Source organism: Sinohyriopsis cumingii, chromosome 1 (genome assembly GCF_028554795.1).
Source record: "Sinohyriopsis cumingii isolate HCF-2022 chromosome 1, ASM2855479v2, whole genome shotgun sequence".
Lineage (NCBI taxonomy): Eukaryota > Metazoa > Mollusca > Bivalvia > Unionida > Unionidae > Sinohyriopsis > Sinohyriopsis cumingii.
This window is the reverse complement of record NC_142961.1, coordinates 110,712,855-110,729,034: the sequence shown is the minus strand read 5'-3', so window position 1 is coordinate 110,729,034 and position 16,180 is coordinate 110,712,855. Positions and strand designations below refer to the sequence as shown.

General features: G+C 36.7%; 1 protein-coding gene across 4 annotated transcripts in view; it reads left to right on the top strand.

Moving 5' to 3' along the window:
- The window catches only part of LOC149807600 (vacuolar protein sorting-associated protein 72 homolog), a 36,982-nt gene extending 24,037 nt beyond the window's left edge, over window positions 1-12,945 (top strand). For all 4 annotated transcript variants that reach the window (XM_089968631.1, XM_089968639.1, XM_089968622.1 and 1 more), the window contains exons 5-7: window positions 2,133-2,327; window positions 7,972-8,119; window positions 11,601-12,945. In XM_089968631.1, coding sequence (XP_089824757.1) covers window positions 2,133-2,327; window positions 7,972-8,119; window positions 11,601-11,922 — 665 coding nt within the window. In that variant the 3' untranslated portion in view covers window positions 11,923-12,945. The remainder of the gene's footprint in view (window positions 1-2,132; window positions 2,328-7,971; window positions 8,120-11,600) is intronic.
- The last annotated feature ends 3,235 nt before the right edge of the window (window positions 12,946-16,180 follow it).

The window sequence follows — 16,180 nt, the reverse complement described above, 5'->3', positions numbered from 1 at the left end:
TGCTTTGGTTCCAGTCTTGAAAATCTATTCATGGATATTTTTCCTAAATAGATGTTGTTAATAATATGGTCATTTACTAATTAACAATTTGTAACTTGTCTGAAATAATTATGCCTCCAATATTGCAACCATGAAAACCATATAAAAAATTTTTTTTTTAAATCTTGTTTTCACTAGTGCTACACTTATATAAATGGTGGCATTGGCATGGTTTTTTAAAAAAAAGTACCAATAGCAAAATATAATTGTACCTGGTTAAAAATGTGCAGATCTGACCAAAAACATGTTGGCACTATGGTAAAGAAGCTTAAAAACCAGTCATACATGAGATTGGGATGATGTCATGGTAATGTGACATATTTTGCTCATCACTGAGCCTATGAACATGGTGATTTGAAAATATACAAATGTGTGTATGTGTGCGATTAAGATTTTTAATGTAGCTTTAACAATTTTCCAGTCATATCGCTACACTATTTGCAGTCTGGTAGTTTATAGTGATGTCTAGCACTGAGGCATCATGCCACAGACATGTAGCATGATGTTCAACCCAGTCACATTATCCTGATGCCAGGCTGGTCAGTCCTTACACTAACCTCTTGATGCTGAGCACCAACCTCGGCAGCTGCCTGTACCATTTTTGTTATGTCTTTGGTATGATTCAGCGTGGTTCTAACATATGACCTCCAGCATCCAAGGCAGATGCTCCAACCACACTTAGGCCACCTGAGTGGTCCATATACAAATGAACTTTATCCAAACATTCTGCTCGGTTGTTTTTCCGTAAACATGTTGAGAGCACTCTAGAACTGATTTCATTGTCAAAGGTCTCGTCTCTTAGGAATTGAATTTTATATGTATGTTTTAATAACCAACCAGGTTTGAAAAGTTTTTTTTTCTTCTGAGTTTTTACTGGTTCCTCCAGAGAGGTTAGATAAAATTGATGCAAGAATGTAAATAGTTTGTATCGGGTGACAATTTTTCCATTGTATCTCACCAAGAGAACAAAGAACATTCATTTGCTTCATGGAGTTCTAGAACACTTTCTTTGCTGGTTAGTTGCAATTACATGTCATTAGTTAATTTGGGAAGGTATTGGAATTACGACTAGCACAGAGTACTAATAAACCAATTAAAGGGACTAGTTTTAATAGTCTCTGCTTCGGCTGCTGATCTTGATTATACAATGTAGCAGAAAAGGGCTCCAGTTTGGAATTTTCCATTCAGCATCAGACTCCTGTACAATTTTCATGATAACTTAATATTTACTAGTCTTTTCAGTCATAATTTCTGTGAATTTTTCTCTTCAAATTAATACAGATTTGATTTATTGCTAAAATATGCATTTTTGCATGTTCCATTCTTAAGAATTTGTTCTTTACATTTAAGTCTAAAGCATATTACACTTGCTGATATCAGCAAATTTAGGGCAGCACACATTTTTATTGAAATCAGTTGCCATGAGGAAATTTTATTTGCCTCTGGGGGTTTAGCCAGTCACTAATGTTAACACAGCAGTAATTGAAAATAAAAATGATATTTTGAACTTAACCAAAACTTAGCATGTAGGTAATTGACGGTATCTTGGAAGGGTTCATTGATTTTCTGTCAATGATATCAAGTTTGCAATCAAAAGCCATTGCAAAGATTTTGCACTGGTTTTATCATGTGAACTTGTTAGCTCAGATATATCATAAAATATTTTTGTTATCAAACATTGTATGTTGGAGTTATACAAATTCTTTTCAGCTATTAATTCCTTGGTCCCTTCAAAAGTAACCTTTTTCTTTGGTTGCCATTAAATAGAAAAATAACATTTTTTAAATCAAATTTTCTTCATCCAAATTAGAAACTGTAACCAGCTTCATAAAGTATAATTAATATTTACAGAGCTATATTATTATTTAAAATGAAGTGCAAGTAGAAGGCCTATGGTGAGTAAAATAATCTAAATTTTTATGTGCTACTTACTCCTCCCTATTTTCTATTACATCTTCAGTTCTCTTGGTTGAGGGAGAGCTTATCTAAATCAAAAGTTTGGGACAAGTGGAGACCCCATTTATTTTTCATTAGTACACATTATTGTTTTAGACCAATGTCAATTTACAGCTTTGAATAATTTCTCTTTACAGGAAAGAAAGCAGTTCGGCAGTCTACTTCAGACCTTTCGCAGAGTGTTGCTCTTCGCCAACAGGAACGAGATGCAAGGGCCAAAATGTTGAAAGAAATAGCTGCAGCAAAAAAAGTGCCAGAGGTTCGGCGCTTGACACAAGAAGAATTGTTGGAGGAAGCTAAAATCACAGAGGAGATGAATCTTAAATCTGTAGGTAAGGTTGTCTACCTGATTTTTCATATTGTATCGATAACATTTGGTGCAGAAAGAATACAGTGGAACCCTGTCATAACAGAGATTTGCATATAAAGAACATTTTGTAGCAGACATGTGAACCTAAAAGACACTTCTTGTAACAGCCACATGCAAATCAAGGACACATGACAAGGATTTTAGTAATAGATCTGTCCATTCAGCCATGATGGTATGGCCACTGCTGGCACAAAATGGACTGCCTTCCACATGACTGGTAACTGTGATGGCCAGTCTCCTTGAAAACCAGCTAGCCATACCAATATGAAAAAGAAAATTGTCTGGAGGATCCAGCTGCTCCATACTTCACTACTTACCCACAGGGTATTTCCCATAAACTATATAGAGAAAATGGTATTACATTAAGGTAAGGAATAGTTTATCACAAAATGGAAGCAGTCACTAAGTCTTCAAAGTTAGATTTGGCTTCCTTGGTGATTTTCTGACTGGGGGAAAACTCAGCTCACCAACACAGCTGGGAGTTGACGGCCCAAATGCTTGGGTTAGTAACAGCAGTTCACAATTCAATTGCAGATATGTTAGTTCCTTCTTCCACTTGTCAATCTTAACTTAATAGGTCATAATGAGTGCTTGCGCTTCATGAAGAAAAATTTTTATTAAATAAAACATTCTCTGGCTTTAAAGATGACCCCATTTGGCTTGCCATTGCTGTTTTGGGAGCAGATTTGAAAATGTTTGGAGCCAGGCAGCTCAAGAACTATCCCTCCAACTCATTTTATAAACCATCTGTCCTTGCTGCATTGGATATGGAAGATAGGTAAGCCAAGCAAAGGGTTCTTCTATGTTCCAAGTGCATTAAGATCTCAACCTTATGCTATCAGATGACAGTGGAACCAGTCCAGGAGACAACCTCACAGGGAGGCAAGAAACCAGGTTTTTTCTGCCCCAAACCTCCTGTCTCTTGTCACTGACTTAACAACCCCACCACCGTTAGATAGACTGCTTTGGGAAACCAGACTCCTTTGATTCCAGCCATATTGAAGCAGCCTATTACCACATATCCAAGTCATTTCAGAGGGGCTTCCGGTTTCATTTTTCCCAACCCCACTTTTCTTCCTCCCTTTTAATGGATGTACCATCAAATTTAGAGAAGGATGATATTCTTCAGCGGGAGATACAGCACTCAGTGACAAACTGGTGGTGGAGATTGTATGAAAAACACAATCTCTGGAATCAGTTCATGGCTGTTTCATGTCAAAAGGCCAACTGCAAGTTGAGGTTGATCATAGAATTAAGTCGCCTCAACAAATTCATTTGGTGGATCAGGTTCTACATGGCGGCAAGTATGCCTGCCATCAGTCTCAATCTCACAGATGCCTACTTTTTTGCTCCAGTTTGCCTAACATTGTGAAAGTTTCTTTGGTTTGCGTACCACATGTTCACCAATTGCAAGTCCCCTATTCAGTCTAAATATTAACTCCTAGGTCTTTACCAGATTATTGTTTGCGTTGTCACCCTGTTCCGGTTGACTTCCTCTACAGTAACGGCAGTGTATCTCAGCGATCTTGTCCAGTAACATATGGTAAGTTCTATCCCTTTTGAAACATCTTGGTTTTCTCTTGAAATGAGAAAAATGCAACTTTCACCCATTCCAGTATTTTGTCCACCTTTGTATGGAAGTTATGACCAATCTTCCTCATGTCTGCATCATTCAGATTGTCAAACTTTCAATCATTTCCAACAGGATAGGAATTTCTGTGAAAGAAACTAGCAACTCCTCTGGTTATCCAATGCAGCAGCAGAATTTATTTTGCTGGGCTGCCTTTATATGTGCTCATTGCAAATGACTCAACTACTCAGGTGGCCTAGTGGTTAGAGCATCTGCCTTGGCTTTGGGAGGTTGCAGGTTTGAACACTGGCAGAGTCGTACCAAAGACTTATAAAAATGGTATTTACAGCTGCCTCGATTGGTGCTTAGAATTAAGAGGTTAGTGTTGGGACTGGTTGGCCTGGTGTCAGGATAATGTGACTGGGTGGGACGTCATGCTACATGCCTATCATTATAAACTGCCACATTGCAGACATCATAGCAATAGGACTGAAAAATTGTTAAAGCTACATTAAAAATCCAAATCACACACACACACAAATGACTCTGCTGGCTCAATACCACCGTTTTCCAGTCCACTCAATCAAAATATTAATATCACTAACAGGAAACAATCATTCCTGAGTCAGTGGCAAAGCCACAGTTAGCTCATGACAGGAATTCCTCGGGATAAGCTCTGGCCAGAATTGATGGTATGTACACATGCGAGTAACATATATTTGGGGAGCTGCTTGTTGCCAGACACTTTGAATACGGTCACCATGGGAACCAGGGAACTACCTCTTCACATTAACCTCCATACGAAAGCTATTCAGTTTCAAGAAGGACAGATTCTGAGAAGTCAGTCCTAATTATGGCTGACAGCTCTGTAGTAGTGACTTACCTCCTCAACTGATGGTCACCAAATCATCTGACCTGTGTGTGTTGGTTTGGCAGTTTTTTCATCGGTGCTGCCAACTTCAGATCAACATACTAATCAGACACATTCCCAGTAAACTCATTGTCCTGGCTGACTTTTTCCACAGAAAGTTTCAGGTTGGTCCCTTCATCTATCAAATTAAGGGCATCCAGTGATCAACCTTTTGCAACAAGGTGCAGCCACAAATGATCCTCCTTTGTCTAATGGATTCCATACAGTCAGGTTTTGGATGTGGATGCATTGTAATTCAGTTGGGAGGGGTTAAATTCATTTGCCTGCTGCCACCTTGATCCCATTACCAAAAGTACAGAAAACAAGGGGTCAGAGTTGCAGGATAATTCTGATCACCCCTCTCAGATGGAACAAATCCTGGCTCAGTGGTCTTCTCAAACTAGTAATAGATCTACCCAAGAACATTATGATCAAATTAATCTTTCCAAACAACCACTTTGGCAAGTTTTACACCCTTGTCTGGATCATTGTCTCTTTCATGGCTCATGTCAGGACAGCCTTACTAGAGAAAGAATTTAAAACTTTTATTGTGGAGAGAATCTCAAGAAAAAGAAAGCCGTCTACTCTGAATGATTACGAGGAAATGGGGACTTCTGTTTTCAGGGACTTCTGTTGAGTCAATAACGTAGTCCCTTTAAGTGCCTTAATCCTTCAACTTGCTGCCAACTTTTTTCTTGCGGTACTACAAAGAGAAAATGATGGCACCAGTTACCAGTAAAGGCAACTACTTCATGATATTTGACACATTCAGGCATCATGGCAGAAGAGATATCAGTCATGGTAAGGACCTATCATACCTGCTTGCAAATGTTTGTTTGAATATGCCAAAACTCCCACGCCCTGTTTCAGACGAATCTGCCTGGGTCTTATCATGGCTCAATTCAGAAAAATTTGAGCCATTAATCCAGACCTTACTGAAGCTGTTTTTGTACTAACCTGTTTCCTGATGGTTTTACCGTCAGCATGCCAGTTGAGAGACTTGTCGTTTCAGTTGACCCAAATTATCTTCACTTCAGATCAGATGGTTTGATGATCCTCATGACACACCAGACTTCATGGTCAAGAACCAGTCCCCACCAGGGGCAGTCTATGCTCCTTCTCATCTGTAGATAAGTTGAGAACAGCAGCCATGCAGGATCCAGTCCTTGCCCTTAAGCACTACCTGAAGTGCACAGAGACAAACCATGGCATGAGCAAAGTTTTTTTTTCTTTCTCCCATTGAAGGTGAGAATGTAGTTTATCACCTCTTAAGCCTTTGTCACTCAGCTGGGTTGTATATGCTCTCAGTAGATCATGAAATAATCTCTGCATGTCTCTGATTCAAATGTAACTTATTTGTCAGAGACATCATAGAAGATTTTGACAGCATTAACCTTCTCGAGCTTTTGTCTTGGAGAATTAGTTTCACATAAATAAAACCTGACTCTGATGGGTCCTATGGCTTTGGCCAAGATGACTACCAGACCCAATCAAACCAACACAGCCTCTTAGCGTCGCTGGATTTTCCTGTCAATTTTGACTTTTAGAAGATTTTAGTAATCATCATAACCTCATAGAGCAGTCACACTTATGTGACCATATGCTGTGTTGCTTTAAGCAGGAGAGCAGGTTATCATTGACATGGGGAATCCAATATTTCTTCCCTAGATTGATAAATATGGTAGAGGTTGGATGCAAAGCATTCCCTCCTCCTGTTACCTATTCTCCTAATGTTAATGTGATCATGGAATGTATTTAAAGGAGAAAGCAGACTTTTAAGTCAGTTATGTTTCTCCATTAATACATACCTGATTACATTACTTGAAAACCCTCCCAACCACCTCACCATGCAAGCATCCTCATTGTTTTATCAGCACTAGCAACACCTGGTAGTGGCTAGGGGAGGTAATGGGCAAGACTTATTGCCCTTTGTCTGTACATGATAGAAAAGATTAAGTTTGATCTTTTATGTAGGGCTGGATTCTGTAGGTAGCAGGCTTATATCCCTAACATTAATGTGAACAGATAAGTATTAATGGGAGAAACATAATTCACTTAAATATTTGTTTACATGCTCTATGACCAGTGTGTCAGCGACATGGTGATACTGGAGGAAATTGAACTGTTTTATCAAAATTATTTACATCTGGAACAAAAATACAAGCTTTGTTCAAAAAAAAGGCTGTTCTGCTGTAATCAGCTTACTTTTAGAACCTAATCTATAATTGCCAAGAGTTTTATGTTTTGATTGCAGCTGCTGAAAAACCTAATTGCTGCCATAATTATATTGATTGAGTTAAGCTTTCTTGTGGAAAAGAATGTAGGTATCTTCTTTGATCCTGTCCTCCACATTTATTCTAAGTATTAGCAATTAATAACTGAGGTTAAAGAAACTAATTAATAAATTAGGGATATGCACAAAAGTGAATGTTGGTGTAATCGTTTAATGCTGATATATGCATTGTCACTAATTATTTTATCTTTCTTTCAAATGTCAAATAAACAAAATCAGGTACTCACATAATTTTTTTTACCAGACCACAAAATTTGATACCGTAAATTTGTTATTGTTCCACGTTTAACATAATTTTTCAATGCAAGATTGGCTTTACATGGTGGCCAGTATAACTGGTAGAGGAAGAACCTGGTAAAACCCAAGACTCAAACCAGTGTTGATAGAGGTGAGATGGCAGTGATCAGTAAAGGCAAGCGCTTTGGACCACTGGGCCACCTGGACCCCCACCATTGAATTTAAAGTGATCCACAATATGTTGTATCTTTGTATCCCAGACAGAGATGTATCAAAACGTATATTATTTATTTATATAATGGATATCCAATTGTGAGTGGCAGCTGTATTGATTGCATAATGTGCCAGAAAATGAGAATCTCTCCTGTTTTTCCTGCTGAATGATTTTGTCAAACAACACAGACTCAGAACATATGGCCCATTATGTAATGGTAGCACTATGTCTAGTTTGATGTTTGATGCATATAACTGATAAGTATTGTCATTTCTAATCTAATGAAAGTGTTCAGTGTTGTGGCAGAAATCCCTCCACCAGGTAACAGTAAAGCTACTAAACCTGAACAAACTGTATAAATTATAACTATTTTTTTATTCAGAGAATTTCTACAAGATGGAGCTTGAAAAAAAGAAGGCACGTGTTCAGAAAAGTGCATACCGTGGCCCTATGATCCGCTACCACTCTACCACCATGCCACTTATAGAAGACATTACGGCAGAGATGGAGATAAATGTGGAAGGAGATGGGTAAGTAGAAATGATATCCCATTATATTACTGTCTGCCTGTGATGAGCATGGAGGAGAGGACTTGATAAATTGTTTGCATAAAATAGGTTGTATTATCATTGGATAAAGCCTCCAAAACCTAATATGTTCAGACATTTTCAGATAGAGGGTAATAGGCTTAACATTGAACACGGTTTTGCCATTGGTGTTATAGGAGTATTTAACTATATAAATTTGAGACTTATATAAAAACACAAAAAGATTAATTTATTTAGACAATATACATTATTTTATCATTTTGGTCAAACACCAGAGGCAGTTCATATAATCTCCAATTTCTTTCTTTTGATTTCTTAACACATTAACCCCTAGTGACAACTTAACGAGGCAGGAGGTAGTAGCCTACTACCAAGCTCTGTAGTGTCATGGTCGTACATGATATGCTAAAGTGGGTGGTATTATAGAAAGGTAGACAAATGTAGCTCTACAATGATACCAAATAATCTGGAATATCTAGTTGCACAACAAAATACAGATTAAAAAACCTCATTTTTTGGACCCGACTTTTTTCTACCCAAAATTAGCCTGTGGTCGGAATCCGATTTTGTGTCAGGATTTTAGACTTTTTGGTCTCAGATCTAAGGCAAACCAGTATGAACTGCAAACAGACAGATAAGCCTTTGCAAAAAGTAGGATAAGATGGGCATTTGGAATAAAGAGTGGTCTCGATACAAAAATAATAGCTCCATTTTACCGAAAAAAAATAACATAAAAAAAATATTTTTTTCCCCTTCTGCTCATGTGCGAGTCAAATAGCCAATGAAAAATGATGTTTCTAACACAACTAGGCAGCATGTTATTAAAAGATCACCGGGGATTTTGTGTTTTTGGATCTATTCAGAAATAGCTTTCAAAATGTGTTTCCTACTCAATTTTCAGGCGAAAATGACAGCAAAAAAAATGGGTTAATGTGTTAAGCCATTGAGCTTAGATTATTTACTCATGTATTGTTGTACTCTGTAATACCTTAATACTCTTTATTTTTTGTAGGTAGAATGGAATAATGTAACTCATGTGTGCAAACATTGATATTCTCTCATTTACAAGTACTGGTATCTAGTATAATCAAACTTCTCTCACTTTTATTTCCACTTTCTCACCAGCATTAGTTGCTTTCTGACAGGTGAATCAACATTTAGAAACGATTATGTATCCAGTGCTCAAAGAATTTTTTTTGTGCTAGACACAGGCTCAGGGCAGGTGACTAAAAAAAATTACAAACCCAGACTCAAGTTCAACAAGCCCAGACTACAGTAAACTGCCTCTGTCCAATACAGTGGTAATGCTTTATCAACACAAATCATCTGTGCAGTCACAAGCTTATTGTTGTCTTTCAATCCGTTTATTTCATTGCTAAAATCATCCTAAAAACCATGGGTCAATTAGTAGTTATTATTTCAACAAGATTAAGATAACAAATAATAATAAAGAGAACTAACTGCAGTATTCAGTGCAGCATTTGAATATGTTACATACAAGTTGTGTTCCTATTTTCACCGACATAGTTCACACAGGAATGACGTATGTTGTTATATTGTTTGCCATATGTGCAAAGAATTAAATGCACTCACCCCACCCCACCCTTTTTTTCCTGGCTTGCCTTACAGAGTAAAACTGTCAACCAAGAGTTCTGAAATTTATTTTTGCTTACTTTGTTTCCTAATCGCCTTAACAAAATTAATCACACTTGTGCACTATTGCAGACAACTGTAATAATGATGCTTTCCATTTTATATGTGGGGTGAAATCTGACTTGAAAGAAACATTGCCTTTGCTCACAGATCTTGTCAATAATCTTTAAAACAGATGGCTTAAACATTCTCAGTGATATGTAATAACTTTTGTTTGCCTGCGTGCATTTAGCATCTGTTTGATTTACCCATATTGGGTTGTTCCCCTTTGTGATCCTATTACCTATGCAGATAGCACATGGGCCTCACCCTCTGCAGTTTTTAAACAATTACACTAGCTAATACATGAAATGGTAGTTTATACCTGTCCCATTTACCTTTGAATAGTTTCTATTTAAACCACTCAAAGTATAGTTTTACCTCAGTTTTCCATTTTTACAACTTTGTCTAATGGGCATACATACATGCCAACCATTATGCTTTTGGCATAATCATTACGCTTTTTTCAATAATTTACACCTTATGCGTCAGTGTATTCAGATTATGCGTTTTCGATATACCCACCTCCCCAAAAATTAATAATTTGTTTTCTCATTTTTATCAACATCCTATTAGTCCCACAGACCGTATTCTAGAAGATACGGCTTCTATGTAACTACGACTTAAGAGTACACTTGTCCATAGACTTGCATGCACTTTCCTAACAGTATTATGTTCTATTTATAGCAGCTGTCCTATTTCCAAGAAACACGCTGTCTCTACTTTCAAACATTTGACCTTGGAGTCTATTTATAGCAGCTATATGGCTTAGTTACGAGAGAACAGACTGGTTTTCTAACGTGTAATCTTTGCTCGCAGATTCTTTGTTCAAATTCATATCTGGTACAGAACTAGTCTAGGTATTTTGCACTAAAAGTCAAGTCAGATTTATTCTAGTCGATGCGTGTGTTAGAGCAGAAGTGTTTTTTCCAAATAATTTCACAGATAGATTAGAAGAAGACGAAAAAATCAATTCAGAGATGAATGCATGAATTACACAATACAGCATTCCATTTTATGGCAGCTTCACGCCCCTTGCAGGCTGTGTGGAAAGGATTTTAATATTGGTCATGGTGGTAAAACAAAGAAACCTTGAATTGGCTTGTTTTACTAATTCGAATACTAAGGTAACTTCTTTTTTACAGCAGAACTAATTTGTGGACACGAATTTTATAAATGCAGAGGTATTATGTACTGAGTTCTTAATAGAACACGGACTACCCCTAGCGGTAGAAGACTATATTGGTTCTTTGTTCAAACAAATGTTAACCGCTCTGGTGGCCTAGTGGTTAGAGTGTATGCCTCAGATGCTGGAGGTCGTGGGTTCGATCCCCGGCCGAGTCATACCAAAGACTTAAAAAAATGGTACTAACAGCTGCCTCACTTGGCACTCAGCATTAAGAGGTTAGCGTAAGGACTGGTCGGCCTGGTGTCAGGATAATGTGACTGGGTGGGACATCATGCTACATGCTATAACTGCCACACAGCAGACATCGTAGTGATATGACTGAAAAATTGTTAAAGCTACATTAAAAATCCAAATCACACTGGTATCTGCAATCCCTTCTAGTCATATGCCCTGGCTTGAAATTACTGTCTTAAATCTCTCAAGAGGAATGTTTTAAAAAAATCTTTATAGATGCAGTTTTGCATGACTTGGACATTTTGTACAGTCTTAAGAGAGAAGAATGAAGATATTTCAGTTTAGTTCAAGTTCTTGTCTGGTTTAGGTATTTTATTTCTCTGTAAATGAGTTTGCATTCTCTTCCAGAGAGCAATCCAAGAAAGAGGAACCAGTCAGCAGCAAAGAGAATACAGATAAATGTTCAAGAACTTTTATCATCTTCACTGATGAAAGGACCTTTAAGGATTATTTTCCGAAGAAAAAAATTAAACCACCCAATAAACAATATTGTCCAGTGACACGACTCCCAGCAAAGTACTTTGATCCTGTGACAAACACTCCCTATGCCACAATCCAGGCTTTCAAATTGATAAGGGAAGCCTATTCTCAACAGATTCAAAGTGAAGAGAATTTGGGTGACCAGAGGAAAAAACAGAAAATTGATTCAAGCCAGAAGGGCAATAGTTAGTTATTTTTAGTTGCAATGTTGAAGAATAGCTGGGAACTTTGTGTTTTAAAAGTACACAAAGTGAGAATTGTTCATTGCATGTGGTCATAGCATGTACATTTTCTAAATGCATTCCTTGATCATGCTATATTAGGAATATATCCACTACCTTACAAAAGCAGCCCTCCTAAGCTAAGATGCTCACCATGTCTTGTGGCTTGTTTTAGTAACAGAGGTGCAAGTCATCCTTGAGTGGTCACCCTTTGTATAAAGGGATATGTGCCAAACAGCCATAGAGATACAGTTAATAGTTTTATTAACTTGCAATGGCTGAATTTGTGTGGAAATGGATGTACTCCTAATTTATGATTTGGGAAGTATAACTGAAACAACATTTTACCAATATGAACATGTGTTAATTTGTGTATTTGTTTCTTCCTTTGTTAGGCCTTCAGTGAGCACTGGGTATCGGCAGCTCACTTCTGATATGATGCGTATCAAAATACATAACTTCCAATACATGAAATATGTTGATGTTCCAAACAATATTGGTGTGTAGACCATATCTGGATAAATGTGTAAAGTGTAATACATACAACTATGAAATAAAAAAAGTGTATACCTTTTTTTGTTACAATCCCTTGCCCCATGTTTCATACATATTCATCACTACATTTGGAATACTTCTAAAGAATGCTGAATCATGCTGTGTTGGAATAACTAAATCCTATTGACATGGGGTGTCTCCATATGACTTTGTATTATGTCTAGTTGGTCCTAAATAAAAATAGTTCTACTTGAATATCTAATATAGCCAATTTAGTGGCCAGCAAAAAAATATTGTTTTCTCCTCCTGAATGTTCCTTTGTTAGGCCTTCAGTGAGCACTGTATTGGCAGCTCACTTCAGATATGATATATATCAAAATACGTTACTTCCAATACATGAAATATGTTGATGTTCCAAACAATATTGGTGTGTAGACCATATCTGGATGTGTAAAGTGTAATAGATAAAACTATGAAATAAAAATTGTTATACTCTTTTTGTTACAATCTCTTGCCCCATGTTTCATACATATTCCAGACCTGTCAACTCTGATGATTTTGCCATAAGTCTTACGAAAATTACCCTTAAAATACGGATTAGGGCATACTAGCAAAAACTTTGGAAAAATGATCGTTGCCAAAAAATTTGGATAATTGGTTCATGTGTGTTTTATTTGGATCCGGGTTTCATTTTAGAATTAGTACAATTACAGAACCAGACTAGCTTTACAGCAGCACCCCAGTAGCGTTAAACTGCACCTGTTTGTTAATGCAAAGCGTCTACGTGATCAAACTGTTGATTATAGAATTTTAAAAAATGGCATCCAGAAAGCAAAATCTGGCAAAGCTTGACCCTTTCCCCCCCCTCCCCCCGTACACATGTGTACTTGTTTACACCCCCCACCTGCATATGTATGCTTGATGCCTCCAAAGCCGAATTCTGTAGAACGGCCTGTATTTAATCCATGCAGAAACGATCATGGATTAATAATATTAACATGTTTAATAAAACAGATAGTCCACTGATGTTGAATGGTTTTCAGCACAAGATAGGCTATACATGGCAGTCAGTATAACTGGTGGAGGAAGAACCCTTGAAAACCCAGGGAAGAACCACCTACCCACAAGAAGCTACTGGCAGGCTTTTCCATGTACCCACGCTAGCCAAGCCTCTCTCCAGATTGAAACATGGGGATAAATGTCCATTATTAATGACACAACGTTTTGAATTACTGCAGAATACTCTGAACAACTGACAAATAGATTCCCTAAAGTTATATGATTTCAGGGCATTCTCCAGAATGTCCCATTTGACTCAGTAAAAAGCTTTTATTAAGTCTATCAGAGAAGACCAGATTCATTTCTTTTCCTCAAGATATTGCATCAGGTCATACAAAATTCTTGTATTATCACTAATGAATGTGCCTTTGATACAAGCCTTTTGACTGTCACTAATAACAGAAGGGAGGACTTTCTTGACCCTAGAATCAATTGATGCCGAAGTAATCTTGTAATTTACATTAAGAAATGAAATTGGTCTCCAATTTTTTTTTTTTAAAATCTGACTTTATCTGTCCTTGGAATGCAGGTAATGATTCCCTGAGACTGAAATGCTTAAAAATGTTGCATATCATATCCAGCATTTAGAGACCTAAAGAGAAAGCTGCCTATATCTTTCCAGAAGAATTTGTATAATTCAAAAGTAAATATATCAGAACCAGGGCTAGTTTAATTTTTCAGTGCTAAACCACATTATTCAAAGGTTAGTTAGCTTACCTTCATACATGCATCTTTCAAAATCTGAAAGTTTTCTATCATTATTTAAAAAGTAATTAAGAGTTTTTAAATTGTTTTGTTTTGTTTTGATTTTCATAAAATCTTTCTGGTGATTTAATATCCATTTCTGACCTATTAACCTTGTTCCATCCTCCATAATGAACTCTTATTATTTTGTTTGTGTAATTTCTCTTTTCAGGGTTAAGGAAATAGAATGTTTTCACCAGACTCGTATCACTTTGCTTTTGATCTTTACATTACACCTTCCACCTTTTTTCTTCTTCATATGCTTCTAAATCTACTTTTATTTTGTTTTATTCAGTTCTTTCATAATAGTGTAGTTATTTTTTTATTCATTAGGTAAGTTCAGCTTCAATTTTATTTAAATTTTGTTTCTCATGTTTTGCCATAGCTTGAGAATAACTAATAGATTCTGATCTTATAATAATGTTAAGGATTTCAAAAAACAATTGATCATTACAAGTTAATTTTACCTGAAATGGGTTTTTGTCATCTTCACAATATTATTCTTCTACTGTGTTAGATATACATCGTTTACCCAACTGAATATATTCATCTTGCTTTAATAGCTTTAAAATGAATTTCCAGGACCTCTGGGTACTGTGGATATTGATAATTTTAGTGTTATTGCTGAACGATCTGTTTTATAGCTAGGAGTAATAGCTGCATGAATACAATTCAAAAACATATCCTCGGAGATTATAAAATAGCCTAGTCTGCTTTTGTTTCACAGGATTTGCCTCTCGCCAGGTAAATATTCTACCCTCCGGATTGACAGCTCTCCATGGATCCATTAGCCAAGTTAATACTTGATGTCCTGGACTGCGGCTGTTTGTTTGTTTATTATTTAGAACAGCTTTCACTTTGCCTGCAGACTCCCTGAAGGGTTTTGGTTACAAAGGATTATATAAAGGAAATGAGTCTTTATCTAATATACTTAATCACTGCAGCGATGAAACACATATTTTATCATAAAATTTCTGTGATTGCTTAGTTTCAGCAGGTGATCACTCATGATTGTGTTTATATAATAAAACGAATCAGTACATAATACATACATAATACTTATGGTTGTAAATAATAGGTGGTCACTCTTTAGGAGAGTTTGCTCAAGATAGTTGTTCGGCAGGGAAGCAGGGCAGGGATAGGGTGTTTTGGACATCTGTAAGAAACAGTGTTTGGGATTTTCAGTTATGAAGCATGATTCCAATACATTGACTTTAGTGATTTCACAATTTTATGAGAAAGTAATGGAGGTAAATGTTTTTATATGCAGAGTATTCTTGTGTCGGTTTCTTTACACTCCAAGGAATATATCATTTTTATGGAATGTTCAGTAATGTTAAGTACTGACCTATTGGCTTGTCACGTGTGGAAACTTAAAAGACAACCAAATACTTTTATATTGATCTAGTTTTCAGACTAATATAGTCTTCATGCCCAGTGTTATCGCCATTTCTGTCGGCTTCAACTGTGTCATTCCAAACTGTATGTTCCGATCTTCATTGTGGCTAAGTTTGGTGATGAGGGCTAGTCATGATTTTGTTGTTTAATCTTTTCTATCACCAAACAAATGGAACATTTACACATTTAGTTTATGGACATGTTTAAAAAAATGTGCCTTTAATATCAGTAATGTGCCACCAGTCACTGTTGTTATATTTGCTCATTCTTTAGTGGAAAAACCTCTTCCATGCTAAATACACCATCCTTCTGTTCTAGAAATTCCTAGAAAGCACACAGACCGAGCCTGACCTATGACATGGACTCATGTGCAATAGTATGTTCACATTCTTTTTTTTAATGACATCTCAAGTCAGATGTGGAAAAATACTTGCGTGAAGAAAAGACACCTATTGTGATGGGTTTGTCTATGACCTATAGTGATGGGTTTGTCTGTGACCTACAGTGATGGGTTTGTCTATGACCTACAGT